The 24341-nt window shown below is 33.2% G+C and overlaps 1 protein-coding gene across 5 annotated transcripts in view; it reads left to right on the forward strand.

The window, feature by feature from the left end:
• The window catches only part of SCAPER (S-phase cyclin A associated protein in the ER), a 440234-nt gene that overhangs the window by 153537 nt on the left and 262356 nt on the right, over nucleotides 1–24341 (forward strand). For all 5 annotated transcript variants that reach the window (XM_058542151.1, XM_058542150.1, XM_058542152.1 and 2 more), the window contains 2 exons: nucleotides 1093–1245; nucleotides 1769–1876. In XM_058542151.1, coding sequence (XP_058398134.1) covers nucleotides 1093–1245; nucleotides 1769–1876 — 261 coding nt within the window. The remainder of the gene's footprint in view (nucleotides 1–1092; nucleotides 1246–1768; nucleotides 1877–24341) is intronic.

Below are 24341 nucleotides of genomic sequence, written 5' to 3' on the forward strand. Positions count from 1 at the left end.
AATTGTAGCTTGGGAGATTATAATAAACTGATATTTTCTAGAAAATCTTTGCCATTAGTACTACAGTTTCCACCAGTATGAATATTTCACATTATGTCACAATTATTTACATGTTGGCTCCTCACAGAGATAGTAAATTCCGTAAGGTGGAGGACTATATGTTACTCTTTGTATACTCTTAGAACTTTATCATTCATTTAAATTTAATGCAGCAAGTATTTATTGAGCCTTGTGGTAGGCATGGGGATACAGAAATGAGTAAGCCATGATTCTAAGTTTCAAGAAACTTATAATCTAGTGTGAGATTCAGATACGAAGCAGATAATTTCCATATGGTAGCGATATACATGGAGTGCTATGAAAGTACAGAGGAAGGCACTTAATCTAACTTGAAAGGTTTCAGAGGTCAGGGAAATAGTTTTAGAGAATAGTTCCTGAGCTGAATCTTGAAAGAAAGATGAGTTAAATGGGTAGGAGAATGAGTAGGTGGGTGGGATGGCATTCCAGCCATACTCCAGAAATAGTATGAGCATGAAGTCAGAAGTCTGAAATAGTGTTTTTGGTTTATTTCTTTTCTGGGAAGTCCCTGGAGGTGTAGAACAACTAGAATGGAGTTCATGTGGGTAGAGGTCTGTGTCATGATGGGCCTTGTCTGCTGTTTCCCATAGTGTGTTCTAGGAAGTCTTTCTCAAAAGTTTGTTGTGGTCAGATAAGTGTGTAAAATGTTGCTTAATATAAGCTGGGTTTATTGAGTCATGTTGCACAGTGACATACTAGAGGCTCTGTAAAGTTCTATGTTAAACGCCTGTTTAGCTTTAACTTACTACTTTCCAAATTTATTTGACCATAGAACCTCTTCCACGAAAACATTTATTAATATCCCATGGTGTAGTTCTATGATGCACACTTTAGGAAAGGTTGCTGTGCATGTGGGAGATATTAAAGGGCTTTATGTAAATTCTTGTCCTCAGTGTTCAAGTTAACATTGAATTATGACATTCTCCTATTATTTTAGAAAATTTAATAGAAATATTGTTTTTTCAAGTTCTTAGTATAATTTTTGATATTCTCACACTCTAACTTCGTCTACAGCATGATGAAAGCATTCGAAGGCACATGGAGCAGATTGAACAAAGAAAAGAAAAAGCTGCTGAGTTAAGCAGTGGACGACATGCAAATACTGATTATGCTCCCAAACTGACCCCTTATGAAAGAAAAAAACAGTGTTCTCTCTGCAATGTCCTGGTAGGTTGTCATTATCAATATTGTGATGATGTGTTATAATTTATTACTAAAGTTTATTAAACTATGGAAATATATTCTCCCAGTCTTTTAAAACTTATACTAAGGCATCTGCTGAGTACCGTGGATTTCTTTCATGATTTTTATGCAACGTAAGTAGTACAAAAATAGTCTCAGCATTTAGGAGTAGCAGCGCAAAGTGCCAAAGCATGTGCTGCTAAAATGGCTGTATACCTGCTTAATTATAGCCCAAGTCAACATTTTGGGTCTTGGGATCAAAAAAGAAAAGGAACATTTTTAAAGCTGAAACTTGATACTTAGAGGAAATGATATCCTGTTAAGGTTGGCTATGATGCCTTTTTTGACCGTATGTTTTAGAGGATTCTGAGAATTGTGTTGAAAAGAAAATATTTTTATGCCTAATATGTAAATGTTAGAGTGATCTCAACTTGCAAATTGAATGTGTAATATTTAAAATCGGATATAATTATATGTTGATTACATTGCTTTGATTTTATGCTTTTAGATCTCTTCAGAGGTGTATCTTTTTAGCCACATTAAAGGAAAAAAACACCAGCAAGCTGTGAGAGAGAATAGTAGCATCCAAGGGCGTGAACTTTCAGATGAAGAAGTGGTGAGCTTTACTTTTGTTCATTTACACATATTGAGTATCTAGTGTGTTCTCTTTTATTATGAAGAATTCCATGTTCATATGTATTTCCATGAGTATTTAAAACTATATTTAACATTTAATTACTACTACAATATAGTATGCAAATGTGTCATCATTTTAATATACATATTAATTTAACAAAAAACTTAAAAATAAGAATTTAATACTATGATTTATAAAATTGCAGTGCAAAAAAAGGTTGTGGTATTTTGATATTTTAATAGTACAAGAAAAGAATTATTTAGTCATGCTCTACATTTCATGGAAAAGTTAACCAAATAAATTTCATATAAATTTTATATCAGTATACTATTTAGAAATTTTTGGAAATGCCTTCTTTATCCACCTATAATTATTATTTACATGGAATTTAGATTTTTATAAGTATTTTCATAAATATTTTTCATTCAACTGTTATTGAGACGTAGATGACATTGCTAATCTATGAATTTGTTGCTTCTATTTGTAATAGCAAATTTCTAAAGCTACCCAAAGATGAGAAATTCATGTTTTTTCTAAAGCTAACCAAAGATGAGAAATTCATGTTTGTCAAGCATCTCTTAAGATGCCCAGGAAAGGTTACTGTGGTTCTTTGAGGGCAGTACCTGTGTGTATGTGCACGTGTGTTAACTCTTTTTTTTCTTTGAAGTATAGCATATATTAGTAGAGTACACAAATCTCAAGTATATAGCTCGATGAATTTTTACATATGTTCCACTCATATCAAGATATAGATCAATTCTTGTACTCTAGAAGGCTCCCTCATATCCCTTCTCAGTCGTGTCCCCAAAAGGTAACTAGTCTCTGACTACTAGTACTATTAGTTAGTCTTGCCTGTTCTTGAACTTCATATAAATGGTATCATAGACTCTGTACTTTCTGTGTCTGGCTTCTTTCACTCATCCTTAAGTCTGTGAGATTGATCCCTAATGTTTATGTAAAGCTATAGTTCATTCTTTTTCTTAGGTTTTTGTCAGTGCTTTCTAGGCAAAGACCATCAGAAACACATCTATAGTTGAATAAAAGTGGGTTTCTTGATTTGTTAAAAGAAGAGAAAATGCACGCTATGAGGAGTTATGTGACTTCTCAATAAGGTGTTAGAAAGGCCTTCCTGGATTTAGGCTTGTGCTAGGTGATTTTGTAGGGGGTGGGGGGTTGTTCAAGGACTTGGACCTTTGTTAGATTGGATGCTGCTATCAGGAAGTAAGGGTAATTCTATGGTTAGTTCTTAATAAATCTTACCTACGTAGGTTTTCTCCTGAGTTTCTGGATGTGGCCAGTGCTTGAGGGGAAATTACACACAGTTATTTGGGCTCACTTCTCTATGATTTCCTCCTTTTGAGGACTTTTGCCCCTCAAGTTCCCATCACTTTGACAGTTCTAAACCAAATTCTGTTTTCTCAGCTCAGTAAGACTGCCCCTTTCAGCTTGCACTGTTCTTCCATGCCAGAAATCATCATAAACCTTTAAGGAAAAATCCATAGTGATTGTGGAGCTCACCTCATGTGTTTCCCTTTCTTTAGGGTTCATGGTCTCTCAAGTCCTGGCTGTATTGGCTATCATTTAATGCCATCAAATAGATGTGTTGTATATTTTGTGTAACTTTTGGAGTTGGAAGATTAGTCCAGTATAAGCCAGTTCACTGTGGCTGGAACTGGAAGTCTCCTTATGTTTAATTCCTGTATATCCATTGTTTGACATAATACTTGACTCATAGTAAGGTATTTAATAAAAGCCCGTTGAGTTGAATTGAACCGAAAGGTTATGCAGAATGGCTTTAGGTACTATTAATAAAAGTGGGAAAAAAAAATGGAACTAATCATCTATTTTGTTTACCTCAAATAATTTTTTGCCTTTTTCTCAAATTGTATGGATATTTTAAAAGAATAGTATGGAATTTTTTTTTACTTGAATCATTCATATAAATTATTCCTCCTCTCTACTTAAGTTTGCTGTTTAGAACTAGAGTCACGTGTATGTGTGCCCCAGTTTGAAAAAAATCCTAAATTACTTCATTAACTAGAATTTAATTAATCCCATTAGGAAACTCTTCCATTTATAAAAATTGTTTGTAATTAAGTTCTCTTAATAAAAAAACTAAATATATTATTTAATTTACAAAAAATTATTTTAAAATTTTCTGGAGCACTGCTATTATGTAAATGAAATCTAAATTTTATGTGTTTTTATGTCAATAAGAAAACTTGAGAAGGAAAGAATATTTCATTCATGCACTTCGGAAGAAAAATGTGCAATATTATCTAACTTTTGTAGCTATCATAGCATAGTCTGATGTTTAGCTGTTGTGGTTTGAAATTTGATTGATATGTTAATTTTGTGTACTGTTTCAGTTCAAACGAATTAAATTTTCTTTAAGTTCTCACCTAATTCATGTAGCTATTTTTAGTTATAGCCCCTTCTTTCTGAAAACAAGTGTGCAATATAGCATATGAGTTATGTGGTATAGAAAGACAATTTTATATTTACTCACATGGAAGTTTCATTTTTAATCAGTGAAGGTATCTATAGTAAACATACTTGTTCTACTTAAAGTTATTACTTGTCATCTGTGATGTCTTTATATTATATACATCTTGTCTGTGACCCTTCTTCTTTGACATATAAGATTTTATTTATACCACCTCTGACCTAATAAAATTTGTACCTTTGACCTTATGCACTTGACATATCAGATAACTTACTCTTGATCTTTGACATATTTTATTTTAAGCCTGTTAAACGTAATAGGTAGCTGCCCAGCAAGAAAGGTTTAATGTTTTGTGTTTTTATTGTAATTTGACCAGGAAATTTTTCTTGTGTTTCTTGAGGCTTCACAAAAAGAGCTGTTATATGTTTGATTTTTTTTCTCTGTCATTATCTTAGAATATAAATAATAAAAGTATGTGATTTTTAAAGGTCAAACCAAATGGGTAGTAGTTTAAATATGTTCCAAAATTTAATTTTTTTAATCTATTACTAGAGAAATGTTAAAGTATTAGTTTTAATTAAAACCCTGATTTCTTTGTGATCCTGTTTTCACACTATCTAAAGAAGCTGATAGTGATTTTTGTGGAAGTTGGATGAAGTACATTTAATCCTATGTAGAGAATGAAGTTAAAAAGTGTTTTTTAAAAAATTTTGAATCCATGTATTTCTGTGTTTGTGAGACTCCTTGGCTTTAAAAGCATATAAATTATACAAGCTCTCTTTGTTAATCTGTGCACTTATATAGAGAGAAGGTAATAGTTTGTTTTCATTTGATTCATGGAAAGTATGAAAAGGACTTTCATGAAGGATCTTAAATTAACTATAATTTATTGGATGTTTACAACCAAGTGTGATTTTACAAATCCCAAATTAGTATTTCATCTTGAAAAATTTATGTTAATTAGGTGATTGAAGAAAAAAATGAAAATTAAAATTAGCAAAAACATAAAGACATCACTGTATTTAAGGAACTACACGCTGATCTCTTTGGCCAGAGTGTGCCTGACATTGAGGTAGAAGAAGTAGTAGATGTCTCCCAGAATTGATGACAATCTGGGAAATAATAGATAATTTCTAATAGATTCTTTCATTTCCCTACCTTGCTTACCTTTGCAGGTAAGCAAACCTTACCCTACCTTGCTACCTTGCTTACCTTGCAGAAGTATTTACTCTCTTCTTATAATCATGTTAGGAAAACATCTTGTTGGCCTTTCAACAGAAAATCAAGTCGAATGAACCAACTAGAACTCATTTAGAATAAATCTTTGTGTTTTTTTCCCCCGATACCTCAATGGGGTACCTTTTAAGTTAGAGAAATGATCTAAAAACATCTTACCCTTTCTTATAGGACGTAGCTTTCATTGTCTTCATTTTCTCTTTAATAAGATGGGAAAATTTTTATAATTGTGTGTGTGTGTGTGTGAGAGAGTGAGAGAGAAGATTTGTATGTATTCAGTATATAATTCACATACGAATATAGCTGATTGTTAATTTTTATATTTCTTTTAACTTCTGGAATTCTTATGGTGGTAAATTCATTCACATTGTAACTAGGATGTGCAGAGAAGATGTAGCTGTCTATCCATAGCTGATTTAGTCTTCTTCATTGGTTCAAGGAAAACTTTGTAACTAGGTAACCAGTTTGTTTTAAACCTTAGTTTCATCCAATAATTTAAACAGTTTCTGTAGTTGGTACCCAGCCTCTTTTAAATAACAATCCTTGGTCTCCATCCACTTACTTATCTCCTTAAGATGGCACCTGTGTGTATCAGAGGAGTGTGGCTTACATGACCCCATGTTGAGAGGAAAAATTGGGATCATACTACATGACGTTTTCTGTCCTTTCTGATTTCCAGTGTGAGTCCCTTGTTTACCGTTCACTTAGTGTTCTGTGGGCCACCAATCCTGAAGAGTGGCTAGTGAACTCTTGTTCTGTTCTTTGCAGTTGGACAGTGTTCCATTGGAGCATCAGTCATTTATTTACATCTTCCTGACCAGGCCACTCCTCAGTCGTCTCTGTCTACGTACCTCTGAGTCTTTGACGTAATCTCCATTCTGGCCCCTGGCAGACCTACTGGCTTTACCACAGCGTTCACACCACATAAGAACTAAGGGCATTTTGAGAAAGCTAAACCACAGGGCTTCTTTCTGACCACGTAGCATGGCCCTATTAATGGACCACATCCTGTTTGGTGCCAGGGACAGCTGGAGAGACAGTTTCTTTTGAGAATCAAAATACCACTTTCAACATTACTCTCCCTTAGCTGACACACCTAATCTCCCTTGGGACATACATTGTTTATTTTATTTTCCTCCTTCCATTTCCAAATTTTTGGGGCTGGAAAGAAATAAAATTTACTTTAACCTCTTCCTCCTCCTTATTCTAACAAAGTAACTAAACCTTAAGGTTGGAAAAGGGAACTTTCTCCATACTCTGGAATAAATGCTGTTAATGTCAGTCCTTCAGGCTTGATTATTGACATGCTAAAGGGCAAGGTAAATAAATTTATTAAATCTCAGAATATTAGCTTGGTTTATAAACCTATTGTCTTGCTGCATATATTTGTTTTGCATTTCTAAAGTTGATTGTTATAGAGTGCTTTTTTCTTGTATTTATTTTAGAATAAATTTTAATCACCTGTTAGTTGGTTTGAGTTGGGCAAAGACTATGTGCTAAGAAAGGTAAAATAGATAGTCACATTAATAATTTTGAAATATTACTCCAGTCATACCTGTTTTTCCTACTTCTTTTGATGTTATATGACCATTGCACTTTCACTACTAGTCATCACAATCTCTTTTCTGTATTGGTTTTCTTTTGCTAAACATTCAATTTTGGAGATATTGATCATTAATCCATGATTCAGGACCAGAAACCTAAAGAACTATAATTTTCTCATGGTTTTTGCAGAGTCTGTGTCATTGGGTTGGTGAATTACAACTGCATACAGTTCTCTTCTGTGAATCTTTTCTTTTAAATAGTTGCTTTATTGTTAAATGCAATTTTAAATAGGTAACAAATACCTGCAGTTTAGAAACTTAAGCTGTTTCGTTTGTTTTTTTTGTGTGTGTGTGAGGAAGATCAACCCTGAGCTAACATCTGTGCTAATCCTCCTCTTTTTGCTGAGGAAGACCGGCTCTGAGCTAACATCTATTCCCAATCCTCCTCCTTTATTTCCCCCAAAGCCCCAGTGGATAGTTGTACGTCATAGTTGCACATCCTTCTAGTTGCTGTATGTGGGACGTGGCGTCAGCATGACCGGAGAAGTGGTGCGTCGGTGCGCGCCCAGGATCCAAACCCGGGCCGCCAGAAGCGGAGCGCGCGCACTTAACTGCTAAGCCACGGGGCCAGCCCCTAAGCTATTTAGTTTTTGATAAAATTTTATTCTGTGACTCCCTAGACAGCTCTCATAATGCTATTAAACTAAACAAATGTGAAAAGCCATCTCAACCATATTTCTCTGCATGAGTCCTTGGAGCATATATGCTGTAGTATATGCTACTTTTTGTTTGCATTACAGTGGTTGCTTAATTTTACAGTTTACTTATAATAATTAAGACTGTTTTTTCCTTTGGCATCTATTTGGGGATTAGAATGGAGTGTTTCTAGCTGATATTTTAAATGTTAAAAGTTTCAGTCTGTTTTTGGTAGTTGTTCATAGCTGGTACCCATTGCTTTTAAGAAGTTATTTACACATCTAAACACTATTGCTTTATAAAAGGCATAAACCCTCAAACTCGTAGTCCAGATCATGGTAGCTTGGAATGACTAGAGTTGTGGCTACTTTTATACATCCACAGAGTACAGACTAATACTTTCTCATCTGGTTCTTTTGTGTCAGTTGTGAAGAGATGCAGAATTGTGGTCATGGGTGTTATTAAAAGACTGGAGCAACTGTGATGATTATTTCACAGCTGCTCTGTTTCAGTTGGATGATCAAGGATCAGAAACAGGGTTACAGTGGGACAAATTTATATAACTCAGGCTGCTTCTACTTGAAAATGCTCTTAAAGTTTTGCAATATGTACTTCTTTATATAGAAATTTTGTGTGTACTTAATCTTGAAATCCATAATATGACAATTTCATGCAGGAGGAATAAAGGAAATGAAAGATTTATTGATAGGAGTTTATGAGTGGGAACACTCTTGCCCTGATGAGGATAGATGACAAGTTTAGCACTTTACCTGCCTAATTTAGATAATTCTCCTAATTTTGCTTAATAAGTTATTGATTATAAATGCTTTTATTTTAATTAACTTTATTAGGTTCTTTATCTGAAATTTAGTGACCATTGTTTTAGTTCCAAAGTAGGTATTTATAGAGGAGCAGGAAATGCCCATCTCTGATCAGAGTTATTGAGTTTTAGTAATAATTATTTTGTCAGTTAGGCATCTCTTGCAGTCAGCAAAGAAGGCACATATGTTGTGTCAGGAAAATCACAAAGCTATAAAACAGAATTTTCACAATCCCATAATTTGGTTCTCTCTGTCAAAAAATTTTTTTTAGATTATGATGTATTTCAGCGTCCGAAAGTAATGTAGTAAACCCCATATTTCTGCCACTAAGATAATTAGATGATAACACTTTTTTTTTTTGTGAGGAAGATTAGCCCTAAGCTAACATCCGTGTCCATCTTCCTCTACTTTCTATGGGATGTTGCCACAGCATGCCTTGACAAGCGGTGCGTCGATGTGCGCCCGGGATCCGAACCTACGAACCCCAGGCCGCTGAAGCAGAGCGCACACTTAACCGCTACACCACTGGGCCGGCCCCTAACACTTCTTTTTTTTCCCTCCATATTTGAAGTATGGAGGGATACAAGGCTATAGTGTGTGGGTAGTGAGGCCCAGTTCAGGGAATAGAGCTAAATCCTTATGTTTTATGGTGAGAAGTCAATAGATAATTCTAAAACTGAAAAATGAAGAAGTAGCAGTACAAATATGTATTAAGGAATATAGAGAAAAAAGATAAAATAATCAGCTAAAATCCTTGCCTCTGGATTGGGGAAAGAAGTGGGAGAGCAGTGGGAATCTACTTTCTTTGAACCGTTGACTATATAAATTATGTGCATAAGTAACTTTGATAAAAGCAAAAGCTGTAAAAAATTTAAAGAAAGAAATAGAACAGTGGAGATTGTGTACATGTCTGGGTTGCTCAGGACTCTTCTGCATCGTGTCCATTGTTTTTGGTTAAGGGTTAAAATTAGATAAATGGATGCATCTGCAACCATAAAAGGCCTTCATAGTGAAGTTGGCTGTTTTGGCCAGTTACATCCTTAATTCTTTATTCTTTCAAATTGTTGCAATATTTTTTGATGTCATTATAAAGAGACCAAATACTAGATTCTATTTAGGATCACTTTGATGAAATTTGTTCAGGTAGGTGCATGTATTCTTAAGTTCATGTTGGCTTTTTGGCTTTGTAGAATTGCCCGAAGAACAGATAAATTAAGGCATGGATAGTTGACTCTTGCAGATTTTCAGCTGTGTTAATTAAGCTGTAAGCTTTGGGGTACAAAGTGACCTTAGGTTTACACAGGTAGCTAGTTCAGTAACTTGACATTTTAAGCTGAATGAAATTGGCTGCTTTTTTTCACCCTATTTTCTGATTTGCAGTTTTAATAAATTTGCAAATTTTTATAAATGGCTTTTATCAAGTTAAGAAAGTTCCCTCTATCCCTAGTTTTGTAAGATCTTAATAAATAAGTATTAATTTTTATTGAATTTTTTCTGGATCTTATGGAAAGCTTGCTTTTCCTTTGATTTTTTAATGTGATATATTACATTAATGGCTTTTCTGGTATTAAACTTATTTGGTCATGATTTAAAAACACATGATTGAATTTGTTTTGCATATATTTAGGATTTTCCTAATTTTTCTTTTTTCAAGATTATATTAGCTTTATAATTTAAGCTTGCTAGTTTTTCCTTTTTTTTTTTTTTTCCTGAGTCAAGTTGCATAAAATAGAAATAATCTCTTCTTTGAAGGTTTTGTTTAATGTGTCTATAAAATTGTATGTTCCGAGTATGTGTTTTTTGGGAAAAATTTTTTTCTATTTTTTCTTTTATTTGTGGCAAAATACATATAACTTAAAATTTACCATCTTAACCATTTTTAAGTATACAGTTCAGTGGCATTAAGTGCATTCGCATTGTTCTGCTGCCATCACCAACATCCATCCACAGAAATCTTTTCATGTTGCAAAACTGAAATTCTGTACCTTTAAACAAGAACTCCCCGTTCTTCCTCTCCCCAGGCCCTGGCAACCGCCGTTCTACTTTTCTGTCTCAGGATTTGACTACCCCACATACCTCACATAAGTGGAATCATTCAGTATTTGTTCTTTTGTGACTGGCTTACTTCACTCAGCATAATGTCCTGAAGGTTCAACCATATTGTAGCATGTGTCAGATTTTCCTTCCTTTTAAGGGCTGAATAATACCGCATTGTATGTATATACTATATTTTGTTTATCCATTCGTCAGTAGACATTCGGGTTGCTTCCACCTTTTGGCTGTTGCAAATAGTGCTACTGTGGACATGGGTATACAAATATGTGTTCAAGTGCTTGCTTTCAATTATTTGGATATATACCCCGAAGTAGATTTCTGGATCATATGATAATTCTATTTTTAATTTTTTGAGGAACACTACGCTGTTTTCCACAGCACTGCATCATTTTACTTTCTCATACAAAGAAAGCTGTGCACAAGGGTACCGATTTCTCCACATCCTCACCAACATTGTTATTTTATGTTTTTTTGATAGTAGCCATCCTAATGGGTTGGTTAGATTTTTAAATTAGTAATTATTTCTTTGAGTGTATTTTGATTTTGTATTATTTACTACATCTGTTTTGGTAAATTTTCGTTTTCTAGGAAATTATGTGTCTTCTTCTTAAGTTTTCAAAGGTCTTGGCAAAAAATTTTTCTTAGTATTCTCCATGATGTTTACAGAAATCTCTACTTTAACTGTGTCTCCTTACCATTTCTAGTGTTTTTTATTTGTTCCTTTATTTTTTTTTCTTGAGCATTCTTGCCAGAAGTTTGTCTATTTTATTAGTATTTCCAAAGATTTGGTTTTGGTTTTGTTGATTCTATCTATTGCTTCTTTGTTTCCTATTTCATTAATGTCACTTCTTGGTTTTATTATATTTCCTTTTTACTTCATTCTTGGAGTTTATTTTGCCATTCTTTTTCCAACTCCTTAAGGTGAATGCTTGGCTCATTAATTTTCAACCTTTTTTCTAATGTAGGTATTTAAAGATATTAATTTCTAGGCCCTCTGAAACAAAGTATTTTCATTTTTATTCACTTCTAAATCTTTTCTCATTTCCTTCATAATTTTTTGTACATAATACTTTGTAAAATTTTAACAAGAATATGTTTTCTCCCTTTGGGTACATATATGTTAGATCAAATTTGTTCATTGTTATGCAAATATTCTTATTTTTTTAATCTATTTTTTTTGCTCATTAATATCCTTTTCTCAAAAATGGAAAGACTGCCAATATGCTATTATTATTATTTATTCATGTCTTTTTGTTATTTTTAAATCAATTTTTGATATATATATCACAAAGTTTTATTATCATGGCCATATTTTTTATCTTACTGATAAATTTAAGAAAATGAAACATCCCTCTTTCTTATTTAATGCCTCTCTCTTTGAATAGTATTTTTGTATGTTATTAATATTGCAAACCTAGTATTGCTTATTGTTGCTTGATATGTCCTTTACATTCTTCCCCTCCCTCTCCCTCCTTTTTCTCCTGTTTTCCTTTTATAGTTTTATTTTTGCATCTAGGTCTATTCCTAAAAAGTATACTTTTATTTTAGTTGTTTTCTGCTCTATAAAAAAGTACCATGCTATATATAATCTTTTTGGACTTAACTCTTTTCCACGAAATATCATAGTGCCTAGATGCATACGCATTGGGAATTTGTTGCACTTTTTAAAGAGCTTTGAGGTATAATTGTCATATGTTAAACTGCACTTCTTTTAAGTTTACAATTTAATAAGTTTTAGCATATTCATATATCCGTGAAACCATCACCATGATCAAGATAGTGAACGTATCTGTTGCCTCGAAAAATTTCCTCATCTATTATATCCTTGCTGATTTTCTGCCATCTTTTTTTCTATCAATTTTTGAGAGGGATGTTGAAATCTTTGATTTTAACTGTGAATTTTTAAATTTCTGTTGGCAATTCAATCAGTTTTTGTTTCATGTAACTTAAAGCTGTGTTATTAGGTGCATAAATACTAATGATTGTTATGTCTTCTTGATTAATTGACCTCATTATTATTATGAAATGACCTTCTTTAGTCCAAGTAATATTCATTGCTACCTTGTCTAATATTAATATAGCCACTCCACCTTTCTTTTATCTAGTGTTAGAGTAGTATATCTTTTTCTATCCTTTTACTTTAACCTGTGTATTTATATTTTGGCATGTATCCTTTCCTTAAACATTTAAAAAAAGTTAATAGACTTAAAGGGAATGTTTATTTTGGAGCCATTGAGTATTTCAAACCCTTGTCAACCAGGGCCGTGAAAGCCACTTAACAACCAAGGAGTTCTGGCTCTGTCTCTGAGCATTATTGTCCCTTTGATCTTGTATCGAAAGGATGATGTTATTTGTGATCTATGGTAATATTGTTATTGGGATAATATTGAAATGATTTCTAAGGGTGAAGCCTGATAGTAATCTAGCTTGCTGTATTTGAAATCTGAGAATTCTGAGAAAAGACCTTTCATTACAAGGCTTGGTTCAATACAGCTGAACCATTCCATGTTGCAGTACTGAGCTCAGACCTTTCTCTATCTTCACAGCATGATAAATTAATAAGCTTGTTGAATTCTAGGCTTTTTTTGGAGTCATCTGTTAAAACTCAGATTACAAAGGAACGTCAGAATCTGCAAAAGAAGTCTTTACCTCATTTATCATCTCCACCTACCAGGAAACTGATGGAGTATTTGTAATTGTCACTGAGTGGCAGGGGGACAGATGGTGGACTATCATCCTTATCAGAAGATGGCCTTTTGTCTTTTGCATGGTGTCTGTTTCGCAATATTTCATTAGCTTCATTTTTCTCATCTGTCACTTCAAACAAAATAATACATGGATTGTACTAGATATAAACAAGTGTATCCTATACCTGTAGAAGGGTATCTTGGTAGAGTTAAATCTTTTATATAATTAAAATAGCCTATCAAGTTTTAAAAGTTGTCATTGTCATATCTGTTTAATTTTTCAAAATGATGCTTTCACAAGGGCATTGTTTTGATAAAAGATATTTACATTTAAGATTTTCTCACATTTACTGTTTGACAAAATTTTAAATTTTATTTACATATGATGGAACTCTCAAACTTTTTTAAGCATTTTTTCAGTATGTGCTTATGCACTCTGCATTAGTCCAGTCCCTTCATTTTATGCTGTCTCTCTGATAAATTTCAGTTTCTCTGATGAATTTCAGTTTCATAGCTCTCTAAACATACTCGTTTAAATATAAATGAACTAATTTTTCTATATGGTGCTTTTATTTTTGAATAGTATTTGGATAATACCTGTAGATACTTTATTTGATATGGCTAATACCATCCAAGATTATCAGTAATTACAAATCAACTTTCCTCTGAACACTTTCTAGAGGATAATCTGCTGGAATAGTTTTATAGAGGAGTGATATCAGTCAAAATAATAGTTTACTACAGATTCTTTTGGTCTTATTCTGAGTAAAACTCTGATACCCAGAGAATCGTACCTCTTTAACTTAAGCAGTTAGCATAAGCCCTTGGCACATAGTAAGTACTGAATTAAATGTTAATAAATTGTTAATGAGCTAAACTATAATTTATTATTTTCCATATGCTATGCCTGTGAGGGTGGTATTCAAAATATATAGTAAAGTGCTGTCTAAAAATACCAGGTTGTTTTTAGTTGAGTTTTCCTTTATTTTTTCCCTTTTTCATCTACTTCTCCCTCTTTTTCTCCTAATTTTCCTTTTTCTTCTTCCCTTCTCTGTCACCTTCATCTCTCCACTCTTCCACTTCTTCCTCACTCCTCACTTTTCTTACCCTCATCATCCAGAGAAGCAAGAAAAACAAGTTCCAACCCTCCAGGCCTCCACCCTTTCCCAATTTTTGTAGAAGACAGAAAATGTAAAATGCCTCCTATTTATCTTTTTTGTCATTGTGCCAGGCAGGCTTAAAAGAGTGGAATTTAAGAAAAAACATTATTTGATTCTGGAATAGACTAATATCATTGGGTTTTAGGTTCCAAAGTTGACAAAGTAGAGGATGAGATTGAGAGGAAAATGTTTTTCCAAACAAAAGGTGAAAACCCTTGCCTTAATTCCTCATTTATTTAGATTAGTAACTTCACGTCTACTCTGCTCTTGAAAGTATACTTTTGGCTCCAGAGAAATAAGCCTCTTGAGCATGACATTGGACTTCTATAAAAACCACTTTTGATTTTCAAATAAAAATACATTTGTATTATTGTAATGAAACTTTGGTCCTTTTTTTCAAAGGAGACATATTTAAACCCATATGATCTAGGAAGAATGACATGCTTAAAAATTCTCTGCTCTGTATTATAATATTTTAAAATAATGGGAAGTAGATTATTTTCTTCAGTGTGTACCACATTTTATGAAATGCATTTATTCTGAGGTAACACTTGAGAGAGCTCTAAAAATGGCAGTTTAATAAAATCCTATATTGTGTCATTTATATTTTTCTGCTTATCTCATTTTTAGAACTTATATATTCTTTCCCCAAGACCACGAACCTATCTGTAGCTTAATTTTTTCATGTCTCTTTTAAAAAATCAGGAATTATGAGAACCTTTGGGAGGAGTCTGATAGAATATCAAGGTCATAAACCTCGGTGTGAATTATTTCATTTAATATAGTAAATTATGTTAGAAAGGCCAGAGCTTTGGTCTAGTATGCTTTTATAAAAGGTAAAAAAAGAATAAGAAGGGTATAAACTTTGATGAGATATGTCTGTATAGATATTAGTTTCCTTGTATACATTGTTAGTATTTCATATTGTAGTAGTGTTGTTTAAATCACAATTGTGACTTAAAAACTAGACTTAATTTGTGTGTGTGTGTGTGTGTGTGTGTGTGTGTGTGTGTGTGTATGGAATTAGCCATCATTACTTAGCTTTTAGACTTGTTATGTTGATATTTAGAATGTTAGAAAAAGTGAGACTTTAGATTTATTATCTAATCCCTTTATTTTACTAATGAGGAAAAAGAGACCCAGAGAAGTCACTCAGTCATGAGTTGAGGAATTTATCCTGGTGTAGGTATCTTGACTCACAGTTCAGTGCTGTTTCTACTGCATCAATCTGCTTTTCTATGTCTAGAGGAAAAACAGTGTCTCCTATTAATGCTTATTTAGAATTAATAGTATCAAATAGTCAGAATGGTCAATTAAGACTCATTTCTGACTTGTTAGTAGGAGAGTAGGGTTTGCATTGAGCATGATTCCATGAGGCTAGGAGTTGTGTTTTTTCAATTATATTAGGAAGGAAAGAGTTCCAGGGGCCTTTGAAATGATTTTTGGTCCTGATTGATTTATATTTTGAAAGTAGATCATAGATGCTGTGTCTTAAAGAGTATGTTTTGCTTTTCCTTGTGCGTGTGGCATAATAGAATTGTGAGTAGATATAAAAAGATGAGTGTATTTTTACATTCCTTCTTCTGCAGCACAAATAAACCTACGGCAACTGTAACCTTGTGCAAACCAACTCTCTTTTCTTTAAAGAGCTTGCTTTTCCTTGCATTTCCTTATTAGCATTAATTTTGCAATAATTAAAATATTAGTATATGTTAATTGTAGAAAACTTGAGAAGAAATAAAGTAATACCTACTGTTAACATTTTTATCTAATTATTTTCTGCTCTTTATATATCAATATATAAATCTTACACACTTATTTATATATAAACTGCATTGCATAGATTTGAAACCTGAAATTTTATTTACCATTATATGATGAATGTTTTTAATATCATTACTATTGTTTAAAATTAATCAAATATGTATAGTATCATCTTAATGCATGTGCCATAGTATATGTAGTCAATTCTGTACTGCTGATAATTTTGTTGTAAATCTCACTGCAGTGAAATAGAGAAATATTTTTGTACCTCTGTATTTCCTCATGGTAACTTTGCAGAAGTAAAATTATTTAAAGTATCTTTTTTTTTTATTGAACATTTTATTAAGTATTAAGTAGACTGGGTTACGAGACTAGTTGGTTGTTCATATAGAACAGAGGCAGAGATACCAATATCTGAAAAGCTCCATTTGGGGATGGCAAGAGCTATAGATAACTTGAAGCAAGCAACATTTCAAGTAAAAGGAGATGAGATTGCTGTATTTTTCTGATCCTAGCCAGTTCTTTGGGGTTTTAAGGATTAGAGGCCAAAGGTTAGGTTCTACGGTTCAGGGGAGGGCTCAAATCATAGCAGGAATCTAGAACAATGAGTAGGGAGGAAAAATAATTAAGGCACCAAATTTTATGGAATGGACTACTGTTGAGGGTAGAGAGAGGGAGTACTGCCTGCCTGTATACACAGGTGCCCAGGGATTGCTCAAGTATCCTGGATGCTGAACCTTGAGCAGCAAGATTAATTTCAGAACCTACCAGCTAATGGATGGATCCTGCTGATGTACTTCCTATCATGACAGATTTGGCTATGGAATTAGGTGAAGAGCATTACAACCTTCATCTCTAACCGGCTCCATAAAGCAGAGCCTGCCTCTTTTTGGTCAGCACTGTTTCTTAGGGGGCTTAGGTTATTCATCATTCTGTAATTGCCAGTTAACTTTCGCCCTGTACAGTAGCCTCAGACATAAGAGGACCAGGTAAGGAAGATGCTTGGATGAGTAAAAATATATCACTACTTCTTTCGGTAAAGCACCTCCTTATTATTTCTACTTTTCTGCAGGAGATTGCCTCCTTCTGTCCTTACAATAGATTTCATACTTGCAGTGCATACTTTCAGCACTCAAATAGTGTTCAAATGTTTTAATTTTATTTTAAGTTCAGCTCTTAGATGCTTTAGAGATATGAATATTTTAATTTCATTTACTTCTTTTGGCAAGCCAAACATAGAATTTTCAGATTCACATGTACGAATTATTTTTCCTTACAAGATGACTATTTTCTAAATTGGTATATGGAGAATTTAAAACATACATAATAGGGGCTGGCCTGGTGGCACAAGCAGTTAAGTGCACGCTCTCCGCTGCGGCAGCCCTGGGTTCGCTGGTTCGGATCCTGGGCGTGCACCGTCGCACTGCTTGGCAAGCCATGCTGTGGTGGCATCCCATATAAAGTAGAGGAAGATGGGCATGGATGTTAGCCTAGGGCCAGTCTTCCTCAGCAAAAAAAAGAGGAGGATTGGCAGCTGTTATCACAGGGCTGATCTCCTCACAAAAATAAATAAATAAATAAATAAAATAATTGAAACATACATAATAGTAGACTGATAGTGTGACAAATCTCCGTATACACATCACTCAGCCCTAACAATGATAAACTCATGGTGAATTCTGCCTTATTGACATTCCATCCACTCCTCCCAAATACTATTTTGAAGTCAATTCTAGATATCATTTCATAATAGCTACTTTTTTAAAGATTTACTTTCTGCTTATTATACATGCTTATTATAAGAGAAAATTAAATCTATCAGAATCATCTAGTGAAAAATTTTAGTATTTTGCCTTATTTTCTTAGTTACTTTATGCACACACGTATACACATGTAAATATGCAAAGATACATATATAGTTATTATATATATATAAGTTTTGTATGTAATTGTGTTAGAGAAAAGACTAATCTGCTGTGATAAAGGCAAGACAAATACAGTGATTTTAAGAACATAAAAGTTTATTTCTTATACTACAGTCCTGAGGTAAGTAGTCTAAGTTGTCAGGGTAGCTTTATGCCTGAAGATGGGTTTTCCAGAGACCTATCTTCTGTCTCTATCATCCCCTAAGATATGCCCTCCCCTTCAGGATCAGAGCTGTGTTACAGGCTCTTGTGTGTTTTAGTTTGCAGAAGGGGAAGAAAGTGAATGGGCCTTCAAACGTTGAGCATGTGTTCATATTCCATTGATGAGAATTCAATCACATGGCTACCTCTGGCTTTAAGAGGGACTGGGAAATTTAGTCCCTAGCAAAGGAATTATGTGACTTGCTAAAGCTCTATTACTGTGCAGTCTGCTGCAGTGCAATATATTTCTCTGTTCTCTTTATTACCTACCCACGGGCAGGTGGATCTAGAGGCTTGATCAGACTAAGGTTCAATCAATTTGCAAAAACTATAATTGGTGTTATGTTCTTTCATCACGGTGAACATAATGTCTGATTGTCTTTCTTTTTGTGGTATTGACACATTAGCTATATTGATGCTATTAGCTGTTGATTAATGGATACGGGGATATTCCAATTCTACTTTCATTTTATTTTATTATTTGGGATCCATTTATAAAGAGATGCTTTCTCTCATCTACTATTTGATTACTGAGTAGCAGGACTAATTTCTTGATTTACCAGTTTTCAAGATAATGATGAGTTGGTTCCATATTATCCTCCAACAGTGTCCAATTTATTTTTTAAATATATATATCATTATAAACTCATGGATTTAAATACTTTTGATGAGTTTTAGGCATTTGAAATTTCCGTTTTTGAAGCTCAAATTATGCCATCTTTTGGTCAGTGGGAGCCTCTTAAAGTTTGTTCTCAAGTTCTTTTGACATGAGCCTAGTTGAATGTGATAGTTACCTTGCTGCTTGGTATAGCAAGATGTTTAGGCTTCTGATCAGCTGTTTTGCTAAGAAGCCCTGATTACTTTGACTGAGAAATGGTATTTCAAGAGCATAATCAGGGATGCTCATTGCTACTGGGTTGGTCATTGTGAATGACATTAGGAAATAAATAAAATGTATGAGATATGTCTGTGAGTGTGTATTCATACGTGCTCATATATGTGTGTACATATACATTTATTTATTTTTTATTTATTTAAAGATGATGGGCTCATGAATTCTTATAATTCAAATTCAAGACTGCAAAGGTTATACTTAACCTCCTCTGTATTGTATGTGTGTCTCTTTTCTTCTATACCAAACATTCACAGTAGCAAGAACACAGAGGATGATAGAATTATAATATCCATAATCTTATTTACTTCATCCCACATTACACAGCAGTCTTAGTATAACGTTCCTCATACTCCCACCACCAGTGTAATTACTGAGAACAGTTTAAATTTTTTTCATGTTTTCCCTCTTCTCCTCAGCTTTTTTATAGTAATACTATGAAAAATATGAGATAGTCATTGTGTACTATATTCTTTAGCTTTTAACCATGAGTTTAGTCTTAGTTCTGTAAGTTTATGTATAATGTTCACCACTAGTCATTATGTCTATGTCTCTATAGTCATTTTGGTTTTCTGAGGCTTGTTCTTTAGTAGATTCCTTGGGAAGGTCTTATGAGAATAATATTGTCTGAGTTTTTTTTATGTTGATAACAGTTTGTCTATGTTTTTTATACTTGAAAGTTGGGTTTACTAGATGTAAAATCCTTAGCTCACATTTCTTTCTTTGAAAATACTAAATACATTACTTCATTTTCTTCTGGCATGAAATGTTGATGTCAAAAAGGCTAATGATAATCTAATTTTATCCCTTGTAACTTGCTTGCTTTTTTTTGCTACATGCCCAAAGAATTTTTCCTTTTTATTTAAAGCTTAGAAATTGTAATAGGATATTTCTTGGTATTAGCCACTCTGGGTCACTGTTTTCAGATATGTGGTATACTCTTTCAGTATTTAATTATGTCTTTTCAGGAAAGTTTTCTTGAATTATAGTTTTCAATATTTGATCTGTTCCTTTGCCTTGGAGTTCTTTTTCAGGGACTCCTATTGTCTGTATGTTGCATCCTCGCTTATCTCCAGTATTTCTACTTACTCTCAAATCATTTTATTTATTCTTAAAATTTTTTCTCCTTTTTATCTTTTGTCTGTCATTATTTATTGTATTTATTCACTCTTATATGTCTTCTATTTTATCTTTACTTCTTAAATGATTTTTTTCATTTGCAATCTTCTTTGAGTTTTATGACCTAAATTTTGAGTTTTTAAGATGGTGATTTGTGTTGTTTTTTCATACTTTATACCATTTTCTGTATTTGTTTTAGCTTATTTTGATATAGAAGGCCACATTTTGATCTATTCTGTGCATGGTTTTTTGGTGTGTTTTCATTGTGTATGGTGTTGTTATTCTACTTCTTTTCTTTTTTTTTTTTTTTAATAATTTTGACATTTGATTTTGATACTTTTGTGTTGCTTATTTTCAAGTGGAATTAGTTTCATAAGACTTTTAGAATGAGTTGTGACTCAGGGTGACTATTCTAACTTCGTAGAGCTCTCTCTTCTATTGTTTTTGTGAAAAATATAGTGACTTGCCTTCTGAAATTCCCTAATTTTGTTTCCCTGCTCTGCTTTTATCTAGGCATTTTTTCCATTTGTCTCTATTATCCCTAGTTTGCTCAATCAAATTCCTTTTCCGGCAGTTTCTCCCATGGCTCAGTTTCGAGACTTCATAGGGTCTAGCCTTCACCATACTGTTCAGACTTTCTTAATGCAGGTACCTTTTCACTCAACTGCTGTTGGAGTGGGCAAACCCCTTTCAGTTTTAGATGCTGTTCTCAAATTGGCCTGTTGAACTCTCCAGTGAAAAATTATTCCTTTTTTTAGAGTTCTCTTCTCAAGTTCATTATTCACTCTGTTGTTTGCCTCTGATTTCTCCTTCAAAGACACTGAAACCTTGCTGATCTGTTGGTAGTTTGTCTTCATCCACTCCTTTTTGGGGGTTAAATAGGGATACCTTGTCACCTTCTTTTGTTGTAAATAGTTTCTATGGGTTTTAACTTTTGCTATCTAATTGCTCTATTTTATGTGATGATTCTCTTTTATATGAAGGCTATCACTGCCTTCATCTTCTCAGAATCTTCTGTTAGAAGCATTTTAATGACTAATACTTCCTCATAGAAATATACTATAATTTTCTCAACCATTCCTCAATGTTGAACACTCTTTGTACATGCTTTCTGTCTTTGGAAACCATCTCAAACCTTCTTCCTGTATAAAGTCTTCACAGTTTTCATGGAAAAATGACTATTAATTATCCTGTGTCACGTCCAAAAACGTGTTTCTTTTATCACCAAAAGGTGATCTCTCTTACAAAAAGTAAAAACGTAATGCAAACTGCTAGAAGTAAATATATAAAAACTTCAAATGTGTTTATAGAAAACTGGACAAGAGACACATTTTAAGCCAAAGAAGACAAAATACAAACAAATGGTCAAGCATACTAATACCAGTTTTTCAGCTAACAAATTGACAGATTTACAAACAAAACAGAAACACTAGGTACTGGCAAATCACTGTGGGAACATAAATTAATTCCCATTTTGGTTGTTTAGTTTGGGAATACTTATGAAAAGCCTTAAAAATATGTGTAATTTGTGACCCGGGAATTTCAATTCTGTGATTTGCTCGTAAGGGAATAATGAACTATGTGTTTAAAATTTTAACTATAGGAATGTTTGTTGCACTGGTGTTTATTATATTGAAAATTAAAAAATTATCCAAATATCTAACAATAAAGCGTTTAGTAAAATTATGTATATTCATGAAATGGAATACCTTACAGTCACTAGATTATGTTGTAGAATATTAATTAATGGTATGGATATATTTGCAATATTAAATGAAAGAAGCAGATTATAAAATTTTATTAAAACTAGTATATCCCATTTTTATAAAAATATTTATGCAAAGAAAAACATCTGGAAGAACATAATTATTTTTAGGTATTAGAATTATAAGATATTTTAATTTCTTAATTTATTTATATTTTCTATAATTAACATTTATTGATTTTATGTTAAGAAAAAAATTACTATTAAGTCAAACAAAAAATATAAATGTATTTTCATTTGGTTTTTGTTTTGAGATTTTTTTAAAAGTTAACATTAATGTGAGTTAATTAATGCATGAGGTGTGTGTGTGTTTGTCTGAATGTATAAGTAGATGTTTATCGTCTTAAAAAGATGTGATTCTTGGGGCTGGCCCAGTGGCGTAGTGGTTAAGCTTGTGCACTCCACTTCAGCAGCCCAGATTCGCAGGTTTGGATCCTGGGCACGGACCTACGCACCTCTTATCAAGCCATGCTGTGGCAGGCATTCCACATATAAAGTAGAGGAAGATGGGCACGGATGTTAGCTCAGGGCCAATCTTCCTCAGCAAAAAGAGGAAGATTGGCAACAGATGTTAGCTCAAGGCTAATCTACCTTACCAAAAAAAAAAAAAAAAGATGTAATTTTTGATAATTCTGGATAGAGTCCAAATTTTTCTATGTACTGTCTGCATTTGTGTATAAGGATTCTTAATGGATTCTGTTAGATATGTAAATGATGTTTATATACAACTTAAAATAGTATAATTGGACCTTTCACAACATTGAAGGTGTCATTTAGAATATTCCTTTTCCTTAGTGCAGTGGTAGAAATTACATGTCAGACTCAGCCTAGATGAGCAGTGTTAGAGGGGAGTGAATGTGGAGTAGTGAAAAAGCCTTGTCTTGTGAAGTCAGCCAGTTGTGCTTTTGACCTTGAGCTTTGTGACCACAGACATAATACTGAACCTCTTTGAGCCTTTGTTGAGCATCTGTAAAAGTAAACATATTGCCACCTGTTCTGTGGGGTTGTGAAGATTATAGGAAATACTGTATGCGATTTATCTAGACCATTGCTGATCACATAATAACTATTCAATAGATGGTAACATGGATGGTGAGTTCATATATGACTTGCTTTATATCCTTAGGAAATACAAGTAAGGAGGTTATCTTTGTTTATATTGTTGCTTTCGTTTGATTTGAGACCTGAGTTATTTTTTTAAGTTGCATTTGTATATATATATATGTATGGACTTAAGTCATTGCTTTTGATTAGTGCCAAAGTATAAAGATGTCTTCCTATACAACAGGCCTAGTTTATCAAAGAAAATAATTGCTTCTGCTTTTGAGAGAATATGTTCTCCCTTTGGCTGTGAGGTTTTTGTTTTCTTTTTTTGGTAGGTTTATGATTTGGAAGGTTTCATAATGAGCAAAAGTCTATGGCCCGAACTCATTTTCTAGCCATCTTTTTAAGGTAGTAGTCAAGAGTATAGAACCCCTAACCATAGTGTCTAGATTTAAACTTATAGGCTCTGTCACTTTACTATCTACAAAGTCGCTCAGTCGTGATTTTGACCTAACTTTGGGCAGGTTATTTGACTCTGTGTCTGTTTTCTCATAGTTAAAATGGGAATAATAAAAATACATACCTTCTAAGTATGTTCTAAGAATAGTTCAAAGGACTAAATGAGTGATTATATGTAAAGTACTTAGCTCAATGTGTGTTGCATAATAAGCCCTCATAAATACTATTTTTTTGTCTTTTTTATTGAGATATAATTGACATATAACATTGTATTAGTTTTAGATGTACAACGTAATGTTTGATATGTGTATATATTGCAAAATGATTACCACATTAAGTTTAGGTATCATCCATCACCACACATAGTTACAATTTTTTTTCCTTATGATGAGAACTTTTGAGATCTACTTTCTTAGCAACTTTCTAATATACAATACAATGTTGTTAACTATAGTCACCATGTTGTACGTTATATCCCCGGGATTTATTTATCTTATAAATGGAAGTTTGCACCTTTTGACCATCTTCACTCACTTGACCAGAAATAATACTATTATTAGCTCTTATTACGTTACCCTCTTCTCATTCATTTATTTAATAGACATTTATTGAGTGCCTGCCATATGCCAG

Source organism: Diceros bicornis, chromosome 5 (genome assembly GCF_020826845.1).
Source record: "Diceros bicornis minor isolate mBicDic1 chromosome 5, mDicBic1.mat.cur, whole genome shotgun sequence".
Classification (NCBI taxonomy): Eukaryota; Metazoa; Chordata; class Mammalia; order Perissodactyla; family Rhinocerotidae; genus Diceros; species Diceros bicornis.